The sequence below is a fragment of the Nelusetta ayraudi genome, unplaced genomic scaffold (genome assembly GCF_046127955.1).
Source record: "Nelusetta ayraudi isolate G7.1 ecotype Tasmania unplaced genomic scaffold, CSIRO-AGI_Nayr_v1 ptg000040l, whole genome shotgun sequence".
Lineage (NCBI taxonomy): Eukaryota > Metazoa > Chordata > Actinopteri > Tetraodontiformes > Monacanthidae > Nelusetta > Nelusetta ayraudi.
Window position 1 is genome coordinate 271,890 of NW_027466090.1, and position 12,903 is coordinate 284,792.

The window sequence follows — 12,903 nt, forward strand, 5'->3', positions numbered from 1 at the left end:
GAAGAGCCGTACAGCTGTGCGTTGGTTGTGACTAGTACAGAAGCTATCGGGACTAGCATTCAGCGGTGAACATATCTCGAGCCGTAGACTTCACAAGACTCCTAGACAGCTACGCTGACACTTCGGAGCTAATATGGGAAAAGGCGGAGGTACATTCGAGAGGCTTCTGGGTAAGTTATCGACTCATTTCCTGAGTTCGCCGCTGAGTCGCCAAACTGCGAGTTCCAAGTGCGATGTTTTTCCCAGCGTATTGTTTTGACAGACGCTAGGGCTGTGGCTCCCAGGCCAGCTAACTGGATTTAGCAGGCTTGCTAACAATTACGTTATAATTGTTCGGAGGCCAAGAAACTGCCACTAAATTTAGCAATCATGACTTTGCGACGAGTCCAGTCTTCGAAGGACGATTGCTTAGTTCCCAGCCGTAGCCACTTTATATTATCCTTGTTGTTGTTGGTTTTTTTTTACTGGTGCTAAGCTACTCCATGGTGTTGGTTGCTTCGATGTCCAAGTTAGAACAGAAACCCCCTAAAACTCCCCCATCCATTTCTGATTGTCACATATTGAGACGCTGCTAATTAAACTGAATAAAACGGTCTATTTAAATCGTTTTAGAATAGAGTGAGAGAAACAACCCAATTGACCCTTACGACATTTGTACAGTCACTAAAAAGTCAGACAACCTACCCTTATCTCAGTTGCACCAATTTCAGGAGATAAATCCCGTGTTTGTTTATGGCATTTATGTATTTAAGTAGGTCATTTACTGCTCATTACAAAGACGTACACGTTCATTTTGTGTAAGATATTTAAAAAATAAAATGAAATAAATAAAATAAAAAGCCAGTGTGTGCCAAGACAATTTAAAGAGCACAAACTGCATTCTTCCGAGACACTACGTATGTATATGATATAATGTGATACAGCAAATGCATCTCAACACCAACAATGTTTTTAAGCTCACACTAGGCATATAAAGCGCCAGCCAGGAAAACAAACGGCTAACAAAGGACATGACTTGGCAGGTAATTGATGGTTTTAACTGTCTATCTTGCAGATAAAGCCACCAGCCAACTGCTGCTGGAAACTGACTGGGAATCCATTCTGCAAATCTGTGACCTTATTCGTCAGGGAGACGCTCAGTGAGCTTTTGTTGTTGTTGTTGTTTTGTTTTTTTACACCTTCCTGAATATTGTAAAATGTCTTATAGTCATTAATTATTTAACATATATAGTTGAATAATAAAAAAAAAATTGCTGCAGTAAACAAACAAATATACAGAATGGTGACTTTAAACTCAGAGTTCTAAACTGATTTGACTTTGAACCTAACATTCTGACTTTAAACACAGTTTGCCATGTCTTGACTTTCTTTCGACCATTTATCATTGTAGGGCTAAATATGCCATTGGGGCAATTAAAAAGAAGCTCACTGACAAAAATCCGCATGTGGCCCTCTACGCTCTAGAGGTAAGCCAAGCACAATGAGAAAACGATGAGCAGTCCTGCTATGCCAGTGTTGTTTTGGTATGCAACTTTTCCAGTGATGCTGCTTTAGTAGAGGAACATTTCTTCTTCCTTTTTCTTTTTCAACCAATAATTATTTGGCCTTGCAATTTAGGTTTTGGAGTCTGTGGTGAAGAACTGTGGCCAAACTATTCACGATGAGGTGGCATGTAAGCAAACTATGGAGGAGCTGAAGGAGTTGCTTAAGGTAACCCTATCAATTACACGATGGTCTTCTGCAGCATGATACATTGAATTTGCATCTTTTGATCAGGTTTGATCTTTGCTGTTGTCTCAGCTAAAACAGTGAGACCTTCAGTAAGACAAGTCAATGTTTCATGTCCCTGACTAGTTATATTGATGTAAGTGGGGTTAAAATGCCTGGCACATTTAAAAGATTAAATTGATGCAACTATGCATTTTTCCCTTTTCTAATGTGACACATCTGCACGCCTCATTTTTAATAAAAAAACATTTCATAAATATTTGAAATTGTGTTAATCCTGACAAAAAGTTTATTTATTTTTTACATTTGAACTGGAACCTCTCAAGTCCTGCCCTCCCTCCAAACAACTTGTTCCTGTACAGCATGAGCAAGCAGTATTTGATTGGATACCTACTTCATCATGTGACTCAGGCCTCTCCGGGCCAGTGCTGGAATTCATTTCCTTCATTTTCTAATGACGTCATGGCCTTGTGACTGAACCTTTTTTTTCTTTTTGTTTTTTGGGGGGTGAGGGGTGGGGGTTTGGGAGGGGGATGACCCTATTGTGATTTGACATGTAGATTGTAGATGTAATATTTGCGGTTGCTTTTGCTTCAGAAGCAGACCGAACCAAATGTGAGAAACAAGATTTTGTACCTGATTCAAGCCTGGGCGCATGCCTTCCGTAATGAACCCAAATACAAGGTGGTTCAAGACACCTATCAGATTATGAAAGTAGAGGGTAAGTGTGAATAAGCAGCATTTTTTTGTCATTAAAGGAACCTGTGCAGGTGTCCCCTGATAATGTTCCTCTTATCTTTGACTAGGTCACGTTTTCCCAGAGTTTAAAGAGAGTGACGCCATGTTTGCTGCTGAGAGAGTGAGTTCTTATTGCCCCCCCCCCCCCCCCTTGTGTTTGCTGAGGCTCACAACTAGTGAGTCCTGGGACAAAGGTTTGTCTACACAATAACTAGACAATGTGTGTTTGCCGGCTTTGTCCAGGCTCCTGACTGGGTGGACGCTGAGGAGTGCCACCGGTGTAGAGTCCAGTTTGGAGTTATGACTCGAAAGGTAGGCCAGGCTCCTTTGAAACTGGGGCACTTGTAGATTTTTATGGTTTTCCAGCAGTCGGTCACAGCAGTATGCGTGAGTGTCTGTACCAGCCGTGCCGAGTTTGACCTGGATTTGTGCTCGTTGCCTTCCCCAGCACCACTGTCGAGCTTGTGGGCAGATTTTCTGTGGAAAGTGTTCGTCCAAGTACTCCACCATTCCAAAGTTTGGCATCGAGAAGGAAGTGCGAGTGTGCGAGCCGTGTTTCGAGCTGCTGAACAAGTAAGTGTGTTTGGGTTCTTTTTAGACTAACTGTGAGGTGTGATGTGTTTGAAGTGCCCATTCCTGTTTGCTATGCTGCCGTCTGACCCTAGCTTGGCAAATTAATGTGATGTTTAAATTGTTGAATAGACAGCAGGTCTGACTGTTGCTTTATTGTCAGCATCTTGTTTAACATATTAAATTAGTGGCTAAGTTACTTGTGTCTGTAAACTTTTTTTGGTTAAGTGTTCTTTTTTTTTTTTTTTTCAATTATGTTTAAAAAGATATCTCATCTTTGAGTATTTTTTTAGTACTTGTCCATATTTAAACCTTGTAGCAGCCTCGGTAGACGGTACGTACAACATGTTTGATGGTGGCGGAGGTTCTGGTGTTGTCTGCAGTGTGATCTCCTCTGATTTAAAAGGTTGTTTGTCTTCCCCGATCCCCTTTCCTCACCAGCCACCCCACCCTCTCTCCTCCCCTTAGGAAGGCTGACGGTAAGGCCCCCACCACAACCCCTGCTGAACTCCCACCGGAGTACCTGACCAGCCCTCTGTCGCAGCAGTCGCAGGTAAAGAAGATCACGCGTAGGGGAAAATATGAACTTCTTGACTTCACCCCACTCTTTGGGACATTTTCATTCAAAGATTGATTGGGTTTTTTTTAGTTTCTGATGACTTGGATCTTACTTTGTCTTGATCTCCCGTCAGATGCCCCCTAAGAGAGACGAGGCAGCCCTGCAAGAAGAAGAGGAACTTCAGCTGGCCATTGCCCTTTCCCAAAGTGAGGCTGAGGAGAAAGAAAGGATGGTAGGTTTTCACTACTGAACTATCCTATCTTTGGAGGTGCAAACTTTGGATTCTGCAAAATCCATGTTATCGAGCAGATAAATGCTTTGTGTCCATTATTTTGATATATTGGTTTAAAATCATATGATGTCAGTGTACAACAGTATAACACAGGTGTGAATATTTAAGCAAGTTAGGCTAAACAGAAAATAGGTGGTGAAATTAAAGAAAATGATTGTGACTAATTGACTAATCGAAAAAATAATTGATAAACTAGTTGACAACAAAAATAATTGTTAGTTGCAGTCGTATTTGAAGATGCTGTACGTGTTTCCACAGAGGCAGAAGAACCCGTATGCAATGTATTCCAAAGCGGACCCCACTCCGGTGACGTCCTCGGCTCCCCCAGTCAGCACCCTCTACACCTCCCCTGTGGTAAGAGCCTCCCCACCACTGATAGACCAACAAACATTGTTATGAGATTGAACAGCCTGCTGCCTTTACTGTGTTTTGCTTCAATATATCTTATGAAATATACTTCATATCCTCTGCAGAACTCCTCCGCTCCATCAGCTGAGGATATAGACCCTGAGGTACCCGTGCTTTCCTCTTCTCCTTCTCCTCTTGCATACCAGCATTAATCTGAGCTAATCTAACCCTCACATTGCGCTTCCAACTCTAATGTTGCATTGTTCCAGCTGGCCCGCTACCTTAACAGAACCTACTGGGAGAAGAAACAGGAAGAGGCCCGCAAGAGCCCCACCCCGTCCGCCCCAGCCCCTGTGCCTCTGGCCGAGCCCCTCCCCCCGATCTCCCAGCCAGTAGAAAGTCATGTGCCTGTCCAGCCCGTCAGCATTGTGGAGGTATGTTCTAAGCTCAGTGCAGTGATTCATTCAAAGTCTGTCCAGCGTTGTCGGATCGCGAGTTAACGCTCTGCCCTCGTCCACGTCCTTCAGCAGCAGTACCAGAACGGAGAGTCGGAGGAGAACCACGAGCAGTTCCTCAAGGCCCTGCAGAACGCCGTCACCACCTTCCTCAACCGCATGAAGAGCAACCACATGCGTGGGCGCAGCATCACCAACGACAGCGCTGTGCTCTCGCTCTTCCAGTCCATCAACAACATGCACCCGCAGCTGCTGGACATCCTCAACCAGCTGGACGAGAAGAGACGTGAGCGCCTCAATTTCTGCCTGTTCTCAAATGATGTTAACGTCAAAGAAATGTGACGTACGTGGTCACGTGACCAGTTCACTTCAAGTGAAAACTTTGTCGAAAGTTTTGAAAAATAGCTTTTATTTTGCGAAAAAACAAAACAAAACAAAAAAAGTCATGCAAACACGGCCTCTGACGCGCACTACTGTGTTTGCTGTTGGCAGTGTACTACGAGGGACTGCAAGATAAACTGGCTCAGGTGCGCGACGCTCGTGCCGCCCTCAACGCCCTGCGGGACGAGCACAGGGAGAAGCTGCGTCGCGCCGCGGAGGAGGCGGAGCGGCAGAGGCAGATCCAGCTCGCGCAAAAGCTGGAGATCATGAGGCAGAAGAAGCAGGTCATTAAAACTAAACCAGCCGCTAAAACCAGCAACAAGCAGGTAACTGAAGGTCAGCCACTCGCTCACGTTTGTCTTTGCATTGCAGGAGTACCTTGAGATGCAAAGGCAGCTGGCCATCCAGCGTCTGCAGGAGCAGGAGAAGGAGCGGCAGATGCGTCTGGAGCAGCAGAAGCACACCATCCAGATGAGAGCCCAGATGCCTGCCTTCTCCCTCCCCTACGCTCAGGTACACATTCTTCACTGTCCTCGTGTCAAGTGGGACCTTTTGTCCAAGGAGCCATATCACAATTAGGTTTGGAACTCTGTTGACCTCCTCGTGTAGATGCAGACTCTGCCACCAAATGTGGCAGGAGGGGTGGTGTACCAGCCAGGTGCCCCACCCAGTTACCCAGGCACCTTCAGCCCTGCTGGCTCTGTAGAGGGTTCACCTATGCACAACATCTACATGAACCAAGGCGGGCAGACGGCACCGTCACAGTACCAGGCGATGCCAGGTCCTGCCACAGGTGAGGAGGAACTTCAACTTGAGCAAGACACAAGAATAAGGCTCTAAAAATTCATATTTATTGATAAATAATTGAATGTTTCTGAGTATCGCTGTTGTTTTCCCCTCAGATCCAAATATGGTCAACGCCTACATGTATCCTGCTCCGGGAACCAATGGGCAGCCTGCTGCTCCTCCTGGCCAGGCCCCACCCACCACGAGCCCACCTTACTCAAACTACCAGCCCACACCCTCGCAGGGCTACCAGGTGTGATCAGCACCTCCACTTTGCATTTCTAACACAGTTTTGCCACTTAAATGGTGATTGTCCTGCTAAATGTCATGGCTGTTTTTGTTTTTTGTTTTTTAGCAGAATGTGGTCTCTCAGGCCCAGACTATGCCCCCCATGTCCCAGGCTGGCCCCACCAACGGCATGGCTTACATGGGCTACCAGCCGTACAGTATGCAGAACATGATTTCAGCACTGCCTGGTCAGGACCCCAACATGCCCCCCCAGCAGGCCTACATGCCAGGCCAGCAGCCCATGTACCAACAGGTCTGTATTTTAGAGTTATTTGACATGTTTTTCTTTGCTGCATAAATACATATATCTTGCTCATATGTATGATGTCTTCAGTATCTATCCGCAGTGTAGAAAGTTGTAAAGATTTGTAAAAAAAAAAATAAATAAATAAAAATAAAAATAAATTGCAAACTTTGGGAGTGCACGTTTTTTTCCACCTTTTCTAATATCCTGCTTTACTCTTCTGTTCTAGGTGCCCCCTCCTGGTGGTCCCCAGCAACAGCAGCCGCCTCAGCAACAGCAGCAGGTTCCTCAGGCTCCTCCGGGCAGCGCAGAGGCACAGCTCATCTCCTTCGACTGATAGCCACCACACCGCGGGGTCGGACACACTACGCCCTCTCCCACCACCATACTCACCCTACACTCTCCGGACTCTGACGAAGCCCTCCAGAAACACACACACACACGCGCACCTCCCTCCCCTTCCTCCTCCCACCTTCCTGTGATGTTGTGGCAATGTAAATTATTGTGATGCTGTTGCAGAACTGTTGCTGTTCCTCGCCTCCTCTCTGCTGAAACGTGGGAGGAAGTCATACGAGAGAGCTTCATCACCCAGTTTTCTCCTCCTCCCCCTCTCTTCAGCTGATATGTATGTAATATTTCCTTAGACATTTGATAACTGAGGCTTGGAAATAATCAGCAGTATTACAGTAAAATTAACTAAACATAACTGAGGAGGGGAAAAAAGACGGGACATGACCATGCTTTGTCCTCATACTTTTCTGAAGAAAAACCTGCATGTTGAACTTTAAACTTCTTTCTTCTTGAAAGGAAGGGAATGATTGCAAGTTGTAATCCATGTGTGATGTTGGAGACGTCGCAAGGGAATGGAGAGAAGCAGAGAAAGCACAGTCTAAAGGCCTGGAATAAACTGAACTAACATCACATCTTCATTGTCACAGCTTGCCGTTGCAGTTGTAGTTTTTTCCCCCTTTCTCACGCTCAAACATGGGTCGCCATATCATTGTTTTTTTTTGTTTTGTTTTTTAAATAGATTTTGTTCCCTGCTTGTCATTTTTGACTGTCTGACTATATATCCTAGACAAAAATCAGATATACATTTAATTTGCTTTTATAGATTCATTCATAGGAATTCAAGCAGCTGTTTAGAAAAAGAAAAGTGCAAAGTCAGTGCAACAACTCCAATTGCAATATGTATCTCCTTAACAGAATGTTTTAATTGACTAAAGCTAGATAAAAATGACGTGAACATAAGGAAAATAAAGTGCAAATGGCCTCGAGGAGAGCAAATGTTTGTGTGTCTGTGTGAGTTAGGTTTTAATGGTCACAATTGAGGATAGAAATAGACGAAGTGTCCACTGGGAAAAAAATGGGACTTGCCTGCAGAGCGAACATAATGTGCCGCATGTATCACACGCAGTAACCTTTGTAACTCTTGTTGCTTTCTGTGATTTTCCTTATTCTACCCATACTGATCTTCCCAACTTTGAAATAATTTTAAAATTATATTTAATAAACATCTGGTTCTTATTGTCCACTTCATTTGTATTCATTTAACAGATGAACAGGAAGCACAGTAATCCTTTTTTATTTTCATGATGTACAATGTTTTATGATACATTTACTCATGATGTACTTTACTAGGGTATAAAAAAAAATATTTCTGTTCCAGTCTTAAGTTTTCCTGAAGATGAGGCATTTGAAATAATCCTCCATCTCAATCTGGAAACAAACAAAAAATGATTAAAGGCAACATTTTATTCATAGTTGCAGAGAAAAAAAGGTTGTCACTCACTATCCGCTCCAGACGTACTCCATTGCCAAATGCCAGCTGTCTCAGAACATCGATGTCTGGGAGACCCCAATCAGGATTCCTGTGTCAAAGCATCCAACAAGTCAGCTCGACCTCCCGGAGAAAACTTTTTTTTTTCATGTAACAGAATTTAACTTTTACTCACAGTTTCCGAAGTTCCGCATCCAGATTTTCATTACAGCTTGGTGTAATGGTGCCATTAATTGCATACACCTAGAATGTGCTGTTATCAATTACCATATCCCATTGAACTTCAGTACAATGAAATTCTGCTTTTAAATTTAGCAATTTTGTTGGTACGTACCCCATAAGTCATCAAAAGGCCATTTTGCTTGAGGACCTGTCCAGCTCCATTGAAAACACCCTGTGAAAAGTTTGGTTTGAAAGCACGTTAATATGGTTCTGGTGCTTTACACAGCCACAAAATCTGTATGATTAGCCATTCAATTTCTTCATAATCACTCCAACCTGTGCAGTTTTGAAGGAGCTGTACTGCAGCAGGTTAATTGCCACAATGACATCGCAGGAATCCCGGGAGACCCCTGCCCACTGCTCTGACGGTTGGCTGGCGTCAAGGTGGACCGGCTGCTGCACGTTCTTGGCGTGTGTTGCGGCAATGTACGCCTTGATGCTGAAAGCAAAGCGGGCACTTTAAACCCTGCACTTCATGTCTCTGTCATTACCTGCAGACTGATAAAGTAATGAGGGAGTGTGTGTAAATGTTCTGAATGTGCGGAATGTGGAACCATGAGGACCACTGACCTCTCCAGAGACTCCTCCTTGATGTCAGACGGTTGCCAGGTAACAAAGGGCATCTTCTGAGCAAAACGTATGACATGCTGGCCTGTTCCAGAGCCCAGCTCGAGGGCAGACAGCTGCCTGTGAGACTGGTTCTCCAGCACGTCTTCAAGCACCAGAGACAGGCTCTCCCAGTTCCTCTCTGCCTGAGGAGAGACCAGCATCTTCTGGAGGGAATAAATCAGTAACACGTTGACCCGGCAGCTGGTAAAAGCATGTACTCCCCGAAGAGCATTCCCTGCCCTAACCTATGGCGTTCCACTCAGACCTGCTGCTCAAATGCATGTTGTTGGTGCTAGATGGCCATAACAACAGATGGGGGCGGAGATTACCAGATTAAGAGGATTCTTGCAGCGCTCCTCCCCAAGGGTTCAACACTTTGTCTCTTGGTACAGCCCACATTCAATCAACTTTATCAGCTTTTATTTGTACAGCGCTAAATCACATCCAAAGGTGACTCCAAGCACTTTGTACAATCAGAGGAAAACTCAACTGGGCTCCCACAGCAAGCAAGGTGCGACAGTGGCCAGGAAAACTGCCCCTGTGGGAAGACCCCCAGAGCAGATCCAGATTCCAGAGGGTCGTCATCTGTTTATGACCAGTTGGGTTGAGAAGGAAATAAAAAAAAATGTAGAGAGAGAGAAAATAGAAGTAGCCAGAGAGGCACACACAGGCCAGAGTGAGTTGCAGGCTTAACTAGACATTGAAAATAATATACACATATTTGTGTGTATATCACAAAACATATGGTATTTTCTAGTGGCAAATATTATAGATTGCTGATAAGAACCACGACTACATGGGAAAAGGAAACATAGAAAATGATAAACAGCCTAGTTGTCTGTGCGCTCCTTTCCTGCATTAGTTCGCCCGCTACCCTTTTTGTCCCTTCTGGGCGGCCGTTGCCTTCCCAACAGTTCACGGAGTGCATTGTGGGTAGGTCAGCAGCCAAGAGGACGCCATGTGCTTTTGAGTAACAGGGAGAACCCGGGCTGTTGTCCACCGAGCTCGTTTCTGAAGAGGGGGGCACGTCGGCGTTGTAACGGACCCCGGTTCTGCATCACCATGTACTGCAGCAGACACTGCCTCCGGACCGCGCTGCGGGCCGCGGCCAACACACAGCGGTGGGTACCGTCCTCTCAACCCAGCATCATTTCCACTCCGTGTTCGCGGTAACCCTGAGTTTGTGAGTCGGATCCCCGCTGACTGACTGACTGCGGATGCTTGTTCAAGGGCAGGCAGCCGGTGACTGCTGCAGCAGGCTGTGCTCCCAGGATTCTCGTTTGGCTCCTACTGGGTTACTTAGTGCATTAGACGTGTTGGCTGTGAACTCTGGAAGCGGTTCTTACGTTTCACGGCGGCGGAACCAGCCGTTGAAAGTTAGCCGGCATTAGCCTGTTAATGTCAGCTAGCAGCAAGTGTCTGCACCTCCGGCGTCAACCATGGCTGTGACCCGATCATCTGACGCATACGTAACAGTTCTTATTGTGCTGTTTATCTGCAAATAAAGTGACGTAGATTATTTTTTTCCCCCTCTGTTCTTTTGTTCTTAGTTTAATCGATATATCTCTGCTGTGCTGCAGTGTGTCTGCCAGCCAAGGTCACTGTTGTGCCATCAGTGACTTAGCTGCTAAATCTCTGAATTCATTTCATGCACTCTTGCATTCTAAACGCCCTTACATTGACAGTGTGAATGGGAAAGATACTATAATAATAGTCGTTAGTATTATTAATAGTGGTTATTTGATTTGCCTCATTGAGTGCATCCTTCACTCCTTTTGCTTGCTCCACCTCTCAGTTTTTGCTAAAACACTCATCTTGAAAAATAGATGTGTGATGTCACAAAGGACACTTGTGCTTTGCTGATTTTATTTTTTATTTTTATGAAGTCAGTGACATCAATCCTCCCTCAATCATGTCAATACTCTTGTCTCTGTTAGTCTTCATCCTCTCTGCGTAATTGCGTTTTCCCCTCGCTGTAATGTTGAGTTCTTCATCCTCCATATTTTACAAATGACTTGCAGACTTGATGTTTTAATGTCCTTATTGATGGTTTATCCTTTTCCTTATTCTCCAGGCAACAGCTCCAGCGGCAGACACCGGCCCTCTGTGCTCTCAGACAGCTGAAGACCAGTCCGGCCACTCACTCGGACGCCATCGCCACCCCGCCACTAGACGGAGCACCCAAACAGTACTCCCCCAAAATCCAGCAGCTAGTCAGTGACATAGCCAGCCTCACCTTATTAGAAGTGTCGGACCTCAATGAGCTCCTCAAGGTTTGTCTTGTTATCTGGGAACAGCTTTGCCATCGTACTGCAGGTGGACTGCTGTGTTTCATTTGTCATTTTGGGTCACTTTGCAGAAAACTTTGAACATTCAGGATGTTGGAATGATGCCCATGGCGGCGGCAGCAGCTCCTGCAGCTCAGGTGAGTGGTTTTCCAATGAAATGTGGATTGTTTAATATGTAACTGATAAATGTGTGTTCTCCTTCTACTGGATCTACCTCTTTAAAATATTGATAGAAGTTAAAAAAAAAAAAAAAACACATTGAAATGAACACATTTGTGCTTCATTCCTTTGTGAAACCAGGCTGCGGAGGAGGAAGCAGCACCAGCCAAGAAGGAAAAGACTCACTTCACAGTCAAGCTGACAGAGTTAAAGGCAACAGATAAAGTGAAACTTATAAAAGAAGTGAAGAACTGCATCCAGGGCCTGAATCTGGTGCAGGTAAGTGTCCTTTTAGAGGTTTTCTGAGGAATTTGGCCTCTTGGAAAGAAAGGAGAGAAATGTGTTGTCATTGACAGCGATTTTAACATCCACCCATAAAACGATATTAGAATAAAAGTACTATTGGTTCTTTTGAATCGAACTTGTAGCTTGTTAAAGTGTAGTTTACGCTGCTGATGGTCTAGTTGGACTTTTGTCCTTGAAATGAAAGCTTTCAGTGCAGTATAAGTACCTTGCTTCACAGGTTTTGGTTGGACTATTTATAGTTTATAGGAGCGACACTGTTTGAATTTTAACCTTGATGACCTGAGAAATCTGCTGCTTAATTTCTCATCCTACTCGAATCTGAAGATTCCTTGTTTTGTTCTGTGTGTAATTCAGTGTTAATAGCAGCCGTCATTGAGTTTCTCCCATAGAAATGTGTTTTGTAAAATTTTGTCAATTGTCTTTCATGTTGTTCTATGGAGGGCATGAATACGTCACAAAATATCTGAACACATTTCTGTCCTTCTCTACTCAATCAGGCCAAGAAATTAGTGGAGTCTCTGCCCCAGGAAATCCGTGCTAACGTTTCCAAAGAAGAGGCGGAGAAACTAAAAGCAGCCCTAGAGGCAGCAGGCGGTACTGTTGTTTTGGAGTAGAGCCCCCTGCTCACCCGTCCACCTGTTTTTTTTTTTTTCCTTCGCTGCTTTATACACTTCAATGTTCATCCAATTACATTTTTTTTTACACGACAACGTGGAGAATCCCTGAAGGAAAGGAAGAAAAAAAAAAAAGATGCCTTCAGACATTATTCCAGTCTCATGACGGAATCGGCCGAGGTGGTACAACAGAGACTGAACTTTACAGGCCTCCGACCTGTTTCATGTTTTTGATGTTTGTGAGGCAACAAGGGTACACAAACAGCAGCCTGAGTACCAACCAAGTCAGTTCATATTTCTGTGTGTCTGTTTGCCATTTCACACAAGGAGTGAACGTGTGTGCTGTGGGGACACCAGGTACTGTATGTAGTTCTGGGGATGACGGGGCAGAAGCCCATGTGTTGCTTATAATTGTTGATCATTTGATTAAAGATGAAATCTAAAAAAAGTGTTCTTTTTTGTAATGAATGATGCTAAGAAACTTGGTGTAACACGCTACAGTTTTTCTCAAAATAAAAGCGATATTTCTGAAGTTT

At 44.5% G+C, this 12,903-nt stretch overlaps 3 protein-coding genes across 7 annotated transcripts; 2 read left to right on the top strand and 1 right to left on the bottom strand.

Moving 5' to 3' along the window:
• Positions 1-10: 10 nt before the first annotated feature.
• hgs (hepatocyte growth factor-regulated tyrosine kinase substrate) lies at positions 11-7,923 on the top strand. Of its 5 annotated transcripts, none has more exons than XM_076033109.1 (20): positions 11-170; positions 1,055-1,139; positions 1,391-1,466; positions 1,618-1,710; positions 2,326-2,449; positions 2,535-2,587; positions 2,710-2,778; positions 2,915-3,039; positions 3,478-3,589; positions 3,729-3,827; positions 4,146-4,241; positions 4,361-4,399; positions 4,505-4,669; positions 4,763-4,976; positions 5,183-5,355; positions 5,444-5,584; positions 5,681-5,864; positions 5,974-6,110; positions 6,216-6,398; positions 6,619-7,923. In XM_076033109.1, exons 1-20 carry the CDS (start codon positions 134-136, stop codon positions 6,724-6,726), a joined length of 2,313 nt encoding a protein of 770 aa, XP_075889224.1. In that variant the 5' UTR covers positions 11-133; the 3' UTR covers positions 6,727-7,923. The 5 variants fall into 5 exon arrangements, with proteins under 5 accessions (XP_075889224.1, XP_075889226.1, XP_075889227.1 ...); XM_076033111.1 differs by having other exon boundaries at positions 4,766-4,976; XM_076033112.1 differs by having other exon boundaries at positions 3,505-3,589.
• A 35-nt stretch (positions 7,924-7,958) lies between these two features.
• Positions 7,959-9,528, bottom strand: LOC142892949 (methyltransferase-like 26 B). The gene is made up of 6 exons (XM_076033118.1): positions 8,962-9,528; positions 8,668-8,830; positions 8,504-8,563; positions 8,345-8,412; positions 8,182-8,260; positions 7,959-8,108 (listed from the first exon to the last, which is right to left on the bottom strand). Exons 1-6 carry the CDS (start codon positions 9,159-9,161, stop codon positions 8,061-8,063), a joined length of 618 nt encoding a protein of 205 aa, XP_075889233.1. The 5' UTR covers positions 9,162-9,528; the 3' UTR covers positions 7,959-8,060.
• A 399-nt stretch (positions 9,529-9,927) lies between these two features.
• mrpl12 (mitochondrial ribosomal protein L12) lies at positions 9,928-12,903 on the top strand. The gene is made up of 5 exons (XM_076033119.1): positions 9,928-10,121; positions 11,075-11,273; positions 11,360-11,425; positions 11,589-11,726; positions 12,251-12,903. The coding sequence occupies exons 1-5, from the start codon at positions 10,063-10,065 to the stop codon at positions 12,365-12,367; spliced, it is 579 nt and encodes a 192-aa protein (XP_075889234.1). The 5' UTR covers positions 9,928-10,062; the 3' UTR covers positions 12,368-12,903.

Excerpts from the sequence above, each read along its gene's own strand:
- hgs (XM_076033109.1), top strand. The coding sequence starts at position 134 with ATGGGAAAAGGCGGAGGTACATTCGAGAGGCTTCTGG. Across the intron at positions 1,140-1,390 it reads ATTCGTCAGGGAGACGCTCA|GGCTAAATATGCCATTGGGG; the intron begins GTGAGCTTTTGT and ends TTATCATTGTAG. Across the intron at positions 3,828-4,145 it reads CTGAGGAGAAAGAAAGGATG|AGGCAGAAGAACCCGTATGC; the intron begins GTAGGTTTTCAC and ends GTGTTTCCACAG.
- mrpl12 (XM_076033119.1), top strand. The coding sequence starts at position 10,063 with ATGTACTGCAGCAGACACTGCCTCCGGACCGCGCTGCGGGCCGCGGCC. Across the intron at positions 11,426-11,588 it reads CAGCAGCTCCTGCAGCTCAG|GCTGCGGAGGAGGAAGCAGC; the intron begins GTGAGTGGTTTT and ends TTGTGAAACCAG. Across the intron at positions 11,727-12,250 it reads AGGGCCTGAATCTGGTGCAG|GCCAAGAAATTAGTGGAGTC; the intron begins GTAAGTGTCCTT and ends CTACTCAATCAG.
- LOC142892949 (XM_076033118.1), bottom strand. The coding sequence starts at position 9,161 with ATGCTGGTCTCTCCTCAGGCAGAGAGGAACTGGGAGAGCCTGTCTCTG. Across the intron at positions 8,831-8,961 it reads AAGGAGGAGTCTCTGGAGAG|CATCAAGGCGTACATTGCCG; the intron begins GTCAGTGGTCCT and ends CTTTGCTTTCAG. Across the intron at positions 8,109-8,181 it reads GAGTACGTCTGGAGCGGATA|ATTGAGATGGAGGATTATTT; the intron begins GTGAGTGACAAC and ends GTTTGTTTCCAG.